The following is a 14685-nucleotide window of genomic DNA, read 5'->3' as shown; positions in this document are numbered from 1 at the left end:
CATCCTCTGCCCCTATGGGCCAAAATATAAAATAAAATAAAACAAATATCCCAAATTGTTGCTATTTCTTCCACTGAATAAAAAACAAGAAAAACGAAACTTTCTTGACCCAGTTGTCCTCTCCAGCTATTTCTTTTTTCTCTTCTTCTTTAACTCTGTCTTTACTTCCTCTCCTATTCTCCCCTGAACTTATTCCTATGGGGCACTTACCCCACCACAACATACAAACAGCTTTTTTGATGAATCACCAGTGAGTGATGACCATAGTGCTAATCCAGTGATCAATACAGGAATCTTGACTCCTAAATCACTTAAGGACCATACAAGAATGAAAATTACAGTGACAATATGTATGGACCTTGAGGACATTATGCTAAGTGAAATCAGACAGGCATAGAAAAATACTGTATGATCTCACTTACATGTGGAATGTAAAAAAAAAAAAGCCACATTTATAGACACAGAGAGTAGATTGGTGGTTGCCAGGGCTGGGGGATGGGGGAAATGTGGAGATGTTGGTCAAAGGGTATAAACTTCCAGTTATAAAATGAGTGAGTTCTGGGCACCTAACGTACAGCATGTTGACTCTAGTTAACAATACTGTGTTATATACTTGAAAGTTGCTAAGATAATAGATCTTAAATGTTCTACCACCACCACACACACACACACACACACACACACACACACACGAACAGTAATTATGTGATATGACAGATGCATTGATTAACCATATTATACCAATCATTTCATAAATTTACACAATGTTATATGTCAATTATATCTCAGTAAAGCTGGAAAAACAAACAAAAAGAAAACTACACGTCCATTTAACTTTTGAATGTAGACATAAAACCTTAAACAAAATGTTAGCTAACTGAATCCAACTGTACTAAAAAAAAAGTACAACACAATCAAGAAAGTTTTATCTGGGGGCGCCTGGGTGGCTCAGTTGGTTAAGTGTCCAACTTCTGCTCAGATCATGATCTCGTGGTTCATGAGTTTGAGCCGCACATTAGGCTCTTTGCTGTCAGCACGGAGCCCCACTTCGGATTCTGTCCTTCCGGTCTCTGCCCTTCCTCCACTTGAGCTCCCCCCACCCCACACCAAATAAATAAACATTAAAAAAAAAAAAGGTTTGGGGCATCTAGGTGGCTCAGTTAAGTATATGGCTTGGGCTCAGGTCACAGTCTCATAGTTCGTCAGTTCGAGCTCCGCATAGGGCTCTGTGCTGACAGCTTGGAGCCTGGAGCCTGCTTCAGATTTCTGTGTCTCCCCTGCTTGTACTCTGCCTCTGTCTCTCTCTCTCTCTCAACAGTAAGTACACATTAAAAAATATTTTTTAATAAAAAAAGTTTAAAAAAGGTTTTATCTATAGAGTATACAGAGGGAAAATCATATGAAAACCTTAATACAGAAAAGGCATTTGATAAACATCCACATCTATTTATAATTAAACAAAAACTTTAGGCAAACTAGAAGAGAACTCTCTTAACTTGATGTAGCTTATATTTGCAAATAACATACTTATTTGCAGAAAACGTTAGATTTAATGTTTTTTTTTGTTTTGTTTTGTTTTTTTAGGAGAGAGAGAGAGAGACAGCGTGAGCAGGGGAGGGTCAGAGAGAGAGGGAGTCACAGACTGAAACAGGCTCCAGGCTCTGAGCCGGCAGTCAGCACAGAGCCCGACGCGGGGCCTGAACGCATGAACCGTGAGATCACAACCCAAGCGAAAGTCGGACGCTTAACCGACTAAGCCACCCAGGCGCCCCAGAAAATGTTAGATTTAATGGCACAGGCTTAGATGCATTCCTTTTAAGATTTGGGACAAGCCAAAGTTGGCCACAATTACCACTAATTGATATCCTGCCAATGCTCTAAGGAAATTTCAAAAAAGAAAGAAATAATTTAAGAATTGGGAAGTAAAGGATAAAACTAACATTACTTGTAGATGTTTGGTCCCTACAGGGACAAAAAAATCAATATACATGAGAGTTTAGTAAGGTTGCCAGATACAAGATTAATTTATAAAAATCAATAGCAATTTTCTACACCAATAATAACCACCTAGAAAATATAATTAAAAATATAACATTCATCGGGCGTCTGGGTGGCTCAGTCAGTTAAGTGTCCGACTCTTGATTTTGGCTCAGGTCATGATCTCATGGTTCATGAGTTCAAGACCCACACTGGGCTCTGTGCTAACAACGTGGAGCCTGCTAGGTGATTCTCCCTCTCTCTTTGCCCCTCCCTTATGCATGCTCTCTCAAAAATAAATAATAAAACATTTAAAGTATATATGAATGTTATATATATATACACTATATATATATATAGCATTCATGACAGTAATAAACACTTAAAAGTATCTAAGTAGTAAGCAAAACTCAAAGGACTTTTACATAGAAAGGTAATCTGAATGAGACATTCTATCTTAGATAGGACCATGTAATAAATGATAAGGCTTTTGGGGGTGATAGTGGGGCTCATGGGGTTCAGAGCCAATGGCCAAGAAACAATTCTTGAAGACATCTTTGGTGCAAAAAGGTGATTTTATTGAAGCACAGTGACAGGACCCGTGGGCAGGAAGAGCTGCCCCGGGAAGATGAGGAGAGATTGGTTTTATACTATGGAGTTGGGGGGAGGTAAAGTCCAGGGAAAGTTTTCAGTGAGATTTTCACATGCTAAAGAAGACTCACAGGATACTGGAGGCCTAGCAATTGTCAAGCTAGAGTTGTTTTTCCCTCTAGCGAAGCATTAGCATTGAGAGAGTAGGGAGTTCCAGAAGAAACATTTTACTCTGCCAGCCTCAAGTATTTGTCAATGGACTACAGGGTATACGGAAATATAGTTCTATCTTTCATTTCCTTCTGCCTTTGTTTCTCAGTCACTATGGAGGGAGGAGTGATGGAGACTTAGGTCCTGCAGGCCTATGAGCTCTATCAGTTAACCATTTGTTTTTTCCCCTTCCTTTTGTTCTTGGGCAGCCAGGAGTGCCTGAGGAATAGCACACACATCCCTCCTTGTGGTGAGGGGTTAGGGGATGTTGGTGGTCTGTCAGCTTGCCTTATGCTCCCTTAACAGAAAGCTCTCATTTCTCCCCCAAAGTAATCTGCAAATTCAACACAATTCCAGTGAAAAATCCAGTTGGACTTTTGAGGACCTCGATAAACTTACTCTGAAATAAATACGGAGGAATAAAAATCCAGAAAGGAAGAGTAAAAAGGAACTTTTTCCCGTTAAATAGTAATATATAGTCAGTCACAGTCACTGTAGTAAAGTTGTGTGGCTCGTACAAGAGTAGACCAACACACCAAAAAGCAGACCCAGAGAACTCAAAAATAGACAGAGGTATAGCAGGAACTTCACAGATTTGCGGAAGGGTCAACAGTTCAGTAGGTGGCATGAGGGAAACCGGCTCAGCACAGAAATTGGATCCCTTTCTTATACCACGTGCAAAAATGGGCTCCAGATGAACTAAAGAGCCACACACGAAAGATAAGCTATAGAGTTAAGATGTGAAAGAATCTCTTGCTAACCTAAGGGTGGGGAAAGATTTCTTAAAACTTCAAAAGTTCAGGGCACCTGGGTGGCTCAATCGGTTAAGCATCCGACTTCGGCTCAGGTCATGATCTCATGGGTTCGTGGATTCGAGCCCCGCATCGGGCTCTGTGCTGACGGCTAGCTCAGAGCCTGGAGCCTGTTTCAGATTCTGTGTCTCCCTCTCTCTCTGACCCTCCCCTGCTCACACTGTCTCTTTCTCTCTCTCTCAGAAATAAATAAAACATTACAAAAAAAACCTTCAAAAGTTCAAAACCTTAAGGGGAAAGAAAATGGGTGAATTCGATTACATCAAAGTTAAAGATTTCTGTTCAAAAAAGGGCACTGTGGCCAGTTAGAGACAACAGAATGGAAGAAGACAGTGCACAGTGTTTTAAAAAAATGAAAGAAGAAGATCTGGAATAGATAATCACCAAAAAAGGAAACCGGAAAGATGAATAAATACAAGACCGATGGCTCAACCTCATTAGTAAACAGGAATACGCAAATTACATTGAGAATGCAACAGCTAGATTGGCAGGAAATCATAACCATGAAATAAGAAGGCTGACCAATCCTTAAGTGCTGGCTAGGGAGAGAACGGAGGTCAATGGGAACTTTTAAGCATGCTGGGTGAGCATGCTAACTGGTACAAGCCCACACTGCGGGGGAAATACTTGCATTTTCATGCTAATGCTGCACACATATGCCTCCCCTCGGAGGCCATGACCCTCCCCTAGGTACAGTGCTTGAGAAACCATGCCCAGGAGAGGAGCAAGAGTGCAGCGACCCCAGGGTTCTACAATAACAATAGCTTGTGGGCGCCTGAGTGGCTCAGTCAGTTGGGTATCCGACTTCAGCTCAGGTCACGATCCCACAGTTTTTGAGTTCAAGCCCTGCGTCTGGCTTTTGCAGACAGCTCAGAGCCTGGAGCCTACTTTGATTCTGTCTTCCTCTCTGCCCCTCCCCTGCTTGCTCTCTCCCTCTCTCAAAAATAAATAAACATTAAAACACACACACACACACAATAGCTTGAATTGACCGCAGGCCCACTGACAATATAGCAGACAGACTGTGGAGCATCCACTGGATAAAATGTTCTACAGCAGTGAATGAACTAGAACACATGGCAATATGGATGAGTTAGAAACAAATTGTTAGGTGACAAACCAGTCCTAGGAGACCCGTATGATTCCATTTTTTATAAAATTCAAAACCAAGAATAGCCAAATATTTATAGGGATACATAAGAGATAAAAAATTATAAATAAGAATGAAAATCCAGGAATGACAAGAGCAACTCTGGCTGGTGGTAACCTCTGGGGTGGGAGAGGGGAATGTCAAGAGAGAGGCNGGCAGGATAGGCTCACTGGTGTTTTTTATTTTTTTAATGCACATAGAAAATATATATTTGAATTTATTAGAGATTAATTAAAAATTTAAAATTAATTAGAGTCCCCAGAACAAGGGGGAAATGAGAGAGAGAACACACACCTCTGGTCTGGACAAGATAGGATAGTTGGAAGATAAGAAAAAGACAGTAATCCCCAAAGAAATGAGCAAACAACATAGATGGGCAAGTTAGAGATGAGCAAACTGAAGAGGCTAATAAGTACATAGAAGTGTTCGAAATCATTAGTATGAAAAATGCATCTGAGAACAACAAGGAAAAAATGTTATACTCATTAAATCTGCAGAATCGAAGAGCTGCTTTAAAAGTCCAGACTCAGTTGGGGAATGAGGGCTAACTTTTCCATGGGCTCCAGACTCTAGTATGAGGCAGACTCCCACCTGCCATATGCACTTGGACGTCGAGGAGGTTCTCAAATGGAGCGTTTCCAAACTGAGCTCCTGGTCTTACCCCTCCCCAACCTTGAGCCACAGCCTTCCCCAGCTCGGGGGACAGGGACTCCATCCTGTTGAGTGCTTAGGCCAAAACCCTGGGCACAGACCTTCCTCCCAGCACTCAATCCACACGCACGGCCAGCCAGCTCTAACTCTCAATGTATATCCCGCCTCTGACCGCTTCTCCCTCGCCCACTGTTCCCACCCACGTCCGAGGCTCCATCATCTCTCCCGGCTCTGCCCTGGGTCCATAGGTCTAGTTTTCAAATCATGCTGGAGGAAGCTGCTGAAAACATATCCTTGTGAATTCCTCTGTTCAGCAACATCCCCCAAGCTCTGACTATAAAAACCAAAGCCCTTAAATGGCCAATAAATGTGCCCCCCCGCCCCCCCTCCAGCTCTGACCTCATCTCCCAAGTCTCTCCCTTTGCTCCCTCTGCTTCAGCCATTCTGGCCCCCTTGTGCCCATCAAGCCCACCAGGCACACTCCCTCTGCAGGGTCCCCATTTGCTATTCTCTCTGGCTCAACTGCTTTTCCCTTGGAACCCACACCTCCTTCAAGTGTCTGCTCAAATGTTACCTGCTCTAGACTGAGTTGTGGTCTCTCCAAAATTCATATGTTGAAGTTCTAAGCCAATGTGACTACACTTGGAGATGGCACTTTTGGAGGTAATGAAGGTAAGATGAGGTCATAAGCGTGGAGCACTAATCCAATAGGACTGGTAGCCTCATGAGAAGAGGAAAAGATTTCCCCTCCCTCACTTCCTTTCACCCCCTCTACACACATATGCACCAAGGAAAGGCCACGGAACTGTCTGGAACTGCCAGGGAACCTGGCTTCCTCTTGACTCCCACAGCATCCGGCCCCATCCTGGGCACCCCACATGCTCTCAGGGGACACCGGGACCCCTCTCCTGGCTTATCCACAGGAGAAATCCAAGGGGTCATCCCTCTGGTTTGTTTCTTGTTTTAGCAGAAACGCAGCCAGATCTCTTAGGAGCTGCCAAAGGCATCACGCCCGCCTTGTGCAATTACAGGGTGTGCTGGCAATTAATGGATCTAAATAGCCATTTTGCACAGCTTCCCTCAAAACACTGAGTAGTTTTGCTCAGCCAAACTGAAGTCAACCTGCTTCTACAGCCTCCCTTCCACCTCTCCCTGGGTTCGGCCCATCTCTCACCGCTCCAGAGGCTTGTCCTGGGCATTACCCATCCCCCACCCCATCAACTCCACTGATAAGGGGGAGCTCAGCAACAAAGATTTAACGTCTCCATCAGACAAACATTTCGCCAAAGGAGTGAAAGCATGAGGCTTTAAAAATGTATTCTAAAGCTGAATGTCCCAACTCCATACGGCAGCCTGACAGATCACAAACTGGGCTAACATCCAGGGAGTCAAAATTCCAGTCCAGGATCCTCTGACCCCATGCCGCCCAGACCTCTCTGTGCAGGATCCACCTGCAAGGGCTTGCAAAAGGTGGCTCCAAATCTTCAAATCACTGAGCTGAGACACACCAGGTACTGGGTGAGGGGCGTTTGTTGCCTACTAGCACGTGAGCCCGGTGAAGCCCCCTGAGGCTGCCCTTGACACCTTTGCTGCAGGCAGGTGCAAAACCTTCCCTTGCGCCTACTTTGCTCAGCCAGCACCCATCTTGGCTCCTCTTGCAACAAAACTCTGCCCACAGCGCGGACCACACTGGCTGGCTCCCATGCCTCTTACCCGGCTGGCAGATCTCAGCCCTCGCTCGGCAGCTGCGCATCAGGTCCCTTGGACCTGGGGGTCTCACTGAGGAGCCCCAGGGATGGCTGTGGGGCAAAGCGCCCCTTCTGTCTGTCGGGGGCTTCTAGGTAAGACTATCTGAGGTTGCAGCTAAGCTGCTTTGAAACCACTAGATATGCAACAGTTGAGGCACTGACCTGGGGAGGGAGGAGCTATGCCCAAGTCCCCCATCCTACAGCAACAAGAGGCCTCAGGCTCCTGTCCCGCCTTCCGATCCTACGATCCCGCAGAAGCCACCACCCACAGGGAGCCTGGCTCTCTCCTTCCCTTGGCCCTACAGAGTTAGAGACGCATCCAGGACGGGTCCGCCAAAGTTTGTATAGGTCCTGGCTCTGCCACTCCCTGGCTGGGTAACTTCAGTTACTTACCCTCCCCAAGCCTCAGTTTCCTCATCTACAGAATGGGCCTGCTGTTGAGAACAAAATTAGGAGATGCCCAAAGACAGCACTCATTAGATATGGGCTGCTGTCATCGTCATCAGTGTCAGATCTGGAAACTGCCTAGGGGCTCCAAGAGTCCTGAGGGGCTTGTAATTTACAAAGAGTGGCAGAGCCTGCCAAGGGGAAGGCCGGCCGGGACACGCAGAGTGTTAGCAGGCCCCCAGCAAAGGCAACAGAGGGTGCTGGGTGGACAAACAGAGCAAGAGCAAGAGCAGGAGTAAAGGCCACTCCTCAGGCCTGCCTGCTCCAAGACAAGAGTCAGCTGTGGGCCCGGCATGGTCCCAGGCCACCTTTGCCAGCCAGGGCTCTGAGGACAGCTGTAGAGGGTTGGGGCCACCTTGAAGAAGGAAGAGCAGGGGCGGTGGGTCAGGCCGTGCATACCTCCATCTGGGCACGCTCTGGGGCCACAAGTATATAGACACAAGTCACTGACACCTTCAGAAAGGCCATATGGGGTGGGGATGGGGACATAGAAAATTTCAGAACAGTGTCACCTAACATAAGCCACAGGGCCAGGGAGCCAGAGCGGTCAGGGAAAGTTCCCAGGGCAGATGGTGCCTCTAATCCAACACCCCACTTACAGATGAGGAAACAGAGCTCGCATAGGAAGAGTGACTTTTCCAAGTTAATGACAGCATGTCTGTCTGACTAAGGCAGGGCTGCAAGCAGCTGTTCTAGGCCCTGGCCACCTCGCCCCTACTGTTCCTTCTGGAGAAAGGCTTCTCAAGCTCACTATGGACATTTGGGCCCGATCATTCTTTCTTGTGGGTCCTGTCCTGTTTGTTGCAGGGCGGTCAGCGGCATTCCTGGCCTCTACCCACTGCAGGGCGGTCAGCGGCATTCCTGGCCTCTACCCACTAGATGCCGGTAGCACTCTCTCCTCGACTGTGACAATCAAAAATGTCTTCAGACATTACCAAATGTCCACTGAGGAGCAACACCGCCTTCGGCTGAGAGCTATGAGTCTAGAACTTAGGAAATACGAACTGAGAGAAGAGATGCTGCAGCCAAAGTCAAGCTTTGGGCACAGATGTGGACAAAAAGGTCTGGTGTCATGGCTTGCAAACAAGCACCAAGGATTACTAGCCCAGGGTCACTTTTTACTGGTGTGCCCCACTTTTAGACTCCCTCAGATCTGAATCCTGCTTTTAACTTTTCCAAAGTGCTTTAGTTCACTACACCCCTGTGAAGTGGATATGGGGAAACGTTCTTGTATCCTTATTCTACAGATGAGGAAATTAAGGTTCAAGAACGTTAAACGCACCAAAGTCACCCAGTAAGCTAGTGATTAAACCCGGCTGGAACTCCCCCATGGAGAGTGACCCAGAGACAGAGACTGACAGGAGACGCAAGGCAGACAGAAGACCTTTCAGCTTCTGCGTCTACTTCTAGAAGGCTGCATCCCTGGAACCCAGATCCATTAGTTCCTGACAATCCCAGGGGCATCGTAAGTGTGGCGGCTCACAGATGGGAACTACAGAAGCTCAGGGAGGACAAGAGACACACACACAACAACATGCACGCATGCTTGAGGGGAGCTGGGCACTGGCCTTCTTCCCTCAGTGCCAGCTCCCACTCAGGCTGGGGCCGCGAAGGCCTGGGCTCCTCACAGCCCATCAGACAGTCCCTTAGACGCCACCTGACCAATGGGCCTTCCAGGCACTTAAAGGACACCACTCCCCATCAACATGGAACATCTAGAACTTCTAACTCTTGCCCTCTGTCACAGGAGGGGAGGCCCGTTTCACTGAATGGCTTCAATCACGAATCAGCCCTGTTAGTGCCAGTAATTGCCCCAGTGCTAATGACTGGTGATGCCAATGGTTCACAAAGTTGGCACATTTATTACATGCCAAGAATGGGGCCGGAGGCCTCGAAGCCCCACCGACTAGCTACAAGTCTGCCACAGCCTACTTTGCAGGTAATGAATTGGAGGCTCTGAAAGGGTACGGAAGCTTTACAGCCAGCATGTGTGGGTGGGTGACGGGATCCCAGCTCAGACCCAGCTGACACAGAGGCTCCACAACTCCTCCCACTGCCTCAAGATACCACAACTCCAAAGGGGACAAGTGGGTAACTATACCGGAAAGGAGACACTCATTTGAGCTTGGAGTGGGTTTTTTAGCAGGCTGAATAAAGCATCTGTAGTCTCGTGCATACTATCCCCCTTGTAAAGACATCCCTTTTCCTTAGACATCACAAAGGCAAATTTCACAGGCCCAGACCCTGTGAGGGAGTTGGGATCAGGTAGGAATGTTTTTGCAGCACCAAGTAGAATGAAAGCACTGGCCCCTGGTGGCCCCATGAGGGGCCAGGAAATGGTGAAGAAGGATGTAGGAGCCATGGCTTCTCTGAGCACCAACCACCACCCTCACCCACCGCAGACTCTCAGTAGGTAAAGGATAGGGGATACGGGACAGGCTAGTGGCCTGCGGGAGGCACAGGTCCTCAGGGGCACAACAGGATGCAGAATGCTCATTCCCCTGCCTCACCCCAAGCAAATGCATTTCCCACTAACTCCCCTGTCATAGATTCCCCAGCCAGGGTCTCCATCTAGACAAGTGCAGGCCCACCCTGGGCAACTTTCCCCTCCAAGGAAAATGTAAAGCTCACGGTGGCACCTCTCCGAACCACCTTGATCGCATTCCTTCTCTTTGGGCCACGAACTCACCTAGCAAAGGTATGATGGAGCCTGATGGCTTCTTAGGGGCACATAGCCACGGACTTCCGGTAAAGAGCCAGCTCTGGGCTCTGAAGGCAAAATGGAAGAAGGGCCTTGCTTCCAGCCCTTGTGACCTGTCCTGCCCTCAGTAGCCGTTGACAGGAGTTTGGGGGCACATCATCAGGCTGGCGGGGCTGCCTGGCAGTTCAGGGGCAAGGACAGGTTCTTCCTCCCTTTCCTGTGCGGGCCTCTGATTTCAGTCCCAGGAGCTGGAGCCCGGCAAGGTCAGCAGAGTGCTGAGGCAGGCAGGGTGCCCATCCTCCTCTGAGCAGATAGCGAGGGAGTGTAGGTAACAGACCAGGACAGGCTGACCCCTTCCCCACGGTACAGTGGTACGGAGCTGCAACTGCCTGTTTGGAACTGGAGGGGGGGGGGAGGAGGGGGGCGTGAGTTACAGCCCTGGTGGGTCAAGGTCCCCTTCAGAATGGGTGTGCCCTAGAGGGGGTCCTCCTATGAACCTGCCAGGAAGTCTTCGGGAGGTACCAAAGGTTGGGAAGCAGCTGTAAGGGCCCCTGTCAGGGGTACCACTGTGGCTGTCCTCTGATTTAAGAGGAGGTCTTGTCTCCTCAATTAATATTTTATTGGGACAGAAATGTGGAACCCGAGGATTTGGTTACTGAGCCCATAGGCCTGAGCCTTGCCTCGGGAGGGGGAACTGGACGTGGGTAGGGGGCAAAAGGGGCAACCCCGTGATGTAGTGGAGGTCTCCCATCATTCGCCATCACCAGGCACCCTGGGCTGAGGATCCTTCCAGTCATCTGCACCCTGAGCCGCCTCCCACGGCCCAAGCCGGCTGTACTCACCCGCTCGGATCTGCGGGCCTAGGATGGCTCAAGGTGTCAGCAGGCATCTCGCTCACGCCCACCCAAGCGCCGCAGTCCAGGTCATCCCCTCTGGTGCTCCTTGGAGCCCCAGGCTTCTCCATCTCCTTAGCTCCAGGCCCAGCCCTCAGGAGTCGGGAGGGGGCGGCGGCTCAGGCGGTCAGTGCCGCTGAGCGCAAAGTGCCGGAGGGCCGCACCTCGCCGGACCCGCAGACCCGCGCCCGCCCGGGACCGCGACTGCTGCTCCCTCCCTACCCACTGCTGGCCCCGGGGGAGGGGCGGATGGCCAGGCGTTACCTTCCATGGACATGGGCTCCAGGATGCCGAACTGCTTGAGGACGGCGATGAACAGCAGCACCACCACGGCCATGGCGCACAGCTCCATGCCCTGGATGCCCATGGCGACCCGGGCTGCCTGGGGCCGGGGCGTCCCCCTCGCCCGCGCGTGCCTCGGGAGGCGCCGGGGCCAGTGCAGCCCTCCCGGCCTCTTGGGGAGGCCGCGGCTCACATCCCCCGGCAGGCGGGGCTGCGGGTGTCGACTGGGCCGAGGTCCCGCGGAGGGCTGCGGCGGCGGCGAACTGGACAGGCCAGGAGGTTGGACGCGGTGCGGCGGCAGAGCCCGAGCGCAACTTTCCGAGTCAGCCAGCAAACTTCGAGGCGCNAGCCTGGCCTCCCCAGCTCACTGCCCCACGGGCCAGCGCACGCAGAGCCGGCCTGCGGGGGATCGGGGAAGCCCTCTCTCCCCGGGGTATTTCCCACACGTTCAACCCTCGGCTCGAAGTTGAACTTGGCCCTGGTCTGGCCCCCGCTGAAAATAGGAAAGTTGGTATCCAAAGTTATCCAGTTCTGGAAACCCGTGTGCGCTCCAGACTTTTGGAGGGAATGTGGGCTTTGGTATTAGAGACTACAGAACTGAGTTTCACTCTTGATTTTGCTGCATGACCTTGGTCGAGTCATGGACTTGAGGACTCCTCCACGCGGAGGGGCTGGTGCCTGCCTGCCTTTCCGGATGTGGGAAAGAGCTAAGCGGATGCCAAGTGCTCCGCTCGGGGAGTGCACGGGAGTGCTATTTCGTTTGTGGATCGCTCTCTTCCTGCCCAGGGGCAAAGTGTAGGAAAGGAAGGAGAAAGGAAGGGGAGAGGTGGGGGCGTGGCAGGGCGGAGCCCGGGACCCACCTAGTATCCCAACTCCGGGACCGGAGAGCGGAAACCATGGCTCTTTGCTGCCCTCCCGCGGGCGCTGCGCTCCCCGGGTGTCCTCCCCAATCCGCCCCACCCCCCCCTTCCCGTTTTAGAGGGCGGGAAGAGCGGGCTGTTGTGAACACCAAGTTCACCCGGTGCCATAGTGGATGCGGAAATCCAGCCCCGCTCCACGCGTGTTTGGACCTAGGGCCTGAAAAATAGTAGCTTCCGTTTATGAGCCTCTGCTACCCACTCGGTCATTCTTGCGACAAATACTGAACGGGCACTGCTCCCCAGGCACCGAGGTCGGTGCCCGGGTTTACTTGTAATCCTTAAGGGCTCCCCAGGGCGTTTCTCTTCCCCATTTTGCAGATGAGGAAACCGAGGCCTAGAGGACGGACTGGGGAACGGGCACAGGCGCAGCGCGCAGGCCTCCTGGATTCCAGTAGATGCTGACGCAGCCTAACGCACGGGTTCCAGTGGAAACGGAGGTGGGAGGCTGAGGCTGCCGGGTGTCTTCTGGCCTGTGCAGTTCAATCTCACTATTTAACACACCTGGTTAAAAGTCTAAGTTATTGCAGATATTTTTAAAGAACTGTAAACGCACAGCTTTCAATTGCATTTAAGTGGGCATGCGGTGAGTTTTCACTGACCAAAGAGGCAAGAGTTCTAAGCAGAGATGCTAATGATCGCCCGACAACGCGGCCCTGTCGGAGCACAGGAGTTGCTAAAGCGTGTTAGTCTGGAAAGGTTCAAGAGCCTCCTGTACTCTAATTTACACACGTGCTGAGCAAAATCTAGCCTGTGTCCCAGCTAGTTGTCACCAATCCTCAATCAATGGTCTGGTTAAAAGCACATTAACCTCTCTAAAATGGGACTCCTCTAAAATGGGGATGATAATCTCACCTCTCCAGGGGCTTGTGGAGGATCAAGTGAGACAAGGACTGGCCTGTGTCACAGGCTCCAATGGCCCCTTCTGATGTGTTCTTGGAGCTGGGTGTGTACAGGGTGCCAGGTGTGAAATAGAAAGGGGGCTAGAGAACTGGGCAGGCAAAGGAAGGCATATGGAGGGTCCTCCTGAGGCTGGTCCCCCCCCCCAACCCGCCCTCTGCCTCAGTTTCTCCTGGTGTTCCTGAGCATCTTCCCTGTGAAAGCTTCAATGACTGCTCATAAACACTGAGCTATAAATGAGACATCGATCCCCTGGCTATGCAGTGTAAAATATTAACGACGCCTAAGTGGATACCAGGGATGAGAGCAGAATGTCCGCTCGGCATTAGCAGCCTGGGCCATGGGCCTAATGGATGGGAAGCTGACTCCCCTGCTCGCTCACAAGCTTGGGGCCTGCCAGCTCTGGGGCCAAGGAGGTCCACTGAGGCTGGGTTGATGGTCCTATCGCATGCCCCTCTTCCAAAGGACCTGGACAGGGAAGCTGGCAGACAGGCCCCCAGGCCCCATACATCCTCCGCACACCCATGAAGGGCCAGGCCAGGCCCTTCCCCACTGCCTGGAGCTCCCCATCCCTAACACCCCCCAAGTGCCTCCTGCAGCAGAGAGCATGCTGGGTGTTGACGGTGCTCCCTGCCAGCTCCCTGCCTTGGGAGACAGGGCAGGCTTAGGGGAGGGCCACATGTAGAGAAGTCTCTGCAGTGCAGGGTGCTGAGGGCTGCCGCAGAGGTAGGGAAAGATGAGGGGCAATGTGGAGGGAGCAGATTGCTCTACCCTGGATGATAGTAGAAGGCTGGGGAGTCCTGAGCCCTCACTTGAAGACCTCAGGATGTCTGGGAGGCTCTGAGAGGCCGGGGGTCCTGGTCCAATTTAGAAAGTTTTTAGTGACTCAGACTCAGCTGTTTTGGGGTGAGCTGGGGCATACCCCACACCTAGCCTTGCATCCCACACCTGAGGTCATGGTCTTCCTCTGCCTGGAGTACTGATACCTCTCTAGTTCTGCCTCCAGGAAGCCTCCCTGGATTATACCAGCCCTGTATCAACCCCCTTCTCCTCAGAACCCCCCTGGCCTCTGCTGCCCGGGCCATGCCATTCTGCACTGTGTTTTGGCTGTCTACCCAGACATCTTCCATGCCATGCTGTGAGTCTCATGTCTCACCACAGCTGCACTGTCCACTCCTGTGGGTTGGGAACCTGTCAGTTTGACCAACATTCATTGGTTGCCCCAGTCTACTGACTACCTAGCTGTTTAAGGATTTCAAAAGGTCATTTGACTTTTAAGGGAGGGACTGGACTTCACACATGCTACTTGAGGGACCCATTCCCAGAAACAGCTCAGCAAGTTGTTCCTGTTTCCTTTTTTTTTTTTTTTTTACATTTATTTATTTTTGAGAGACAGAGTGAGACAG

The 14685-nt window shown here is 50.7% G+C and overlaps 1 protein-coding gene across 1 annotated transcript in view; it reads right to left on the bottom strand.

The window, feature by feature from the left end:
• Positions 1-14685, bottom strand: part of KCNIP3 (potassium voltage-gated channel interacting protein 3) — a 63940-nt gene that overhangs the window by 13660 nt on the left and 35595 nt on the right. The window contains exons 3-4 of the mRNA XM_077773499.1: positions 13235-13321; positions 11445-11725 (exon numbers count right to left, since the gene is read on the bottom strand). Of these exons, the coding sequence (XP_077629625.1) occupies positions 11445-11725; positions 13235-13321 (368 nt within the window). The remainder of the gene's footprint in view (positions 1-11444; positions 11726-13234; positions 13322-14685) is intronic.

Source organism: Crocuta crocuta, unplaced genomic scaffold (assembly GCF_008692635.1).
Source record: "Crocuta crocuta isolate KB4526 unplaced genomic scaffold, BGI_CrCroc_1.0 scaffold67, whole genome shotgun sequence".
Lineage (NCBI taxonomy): Eukaryota > Metazoa > Chordata > Mammalia > Carnivora > Hyaenidae > Crocuta > Crocuta crocuta.
Note: the sequence above shows the minus strand (reverse complement) of the source record. Positions and strands in the feature narration are given on the sequence as shown.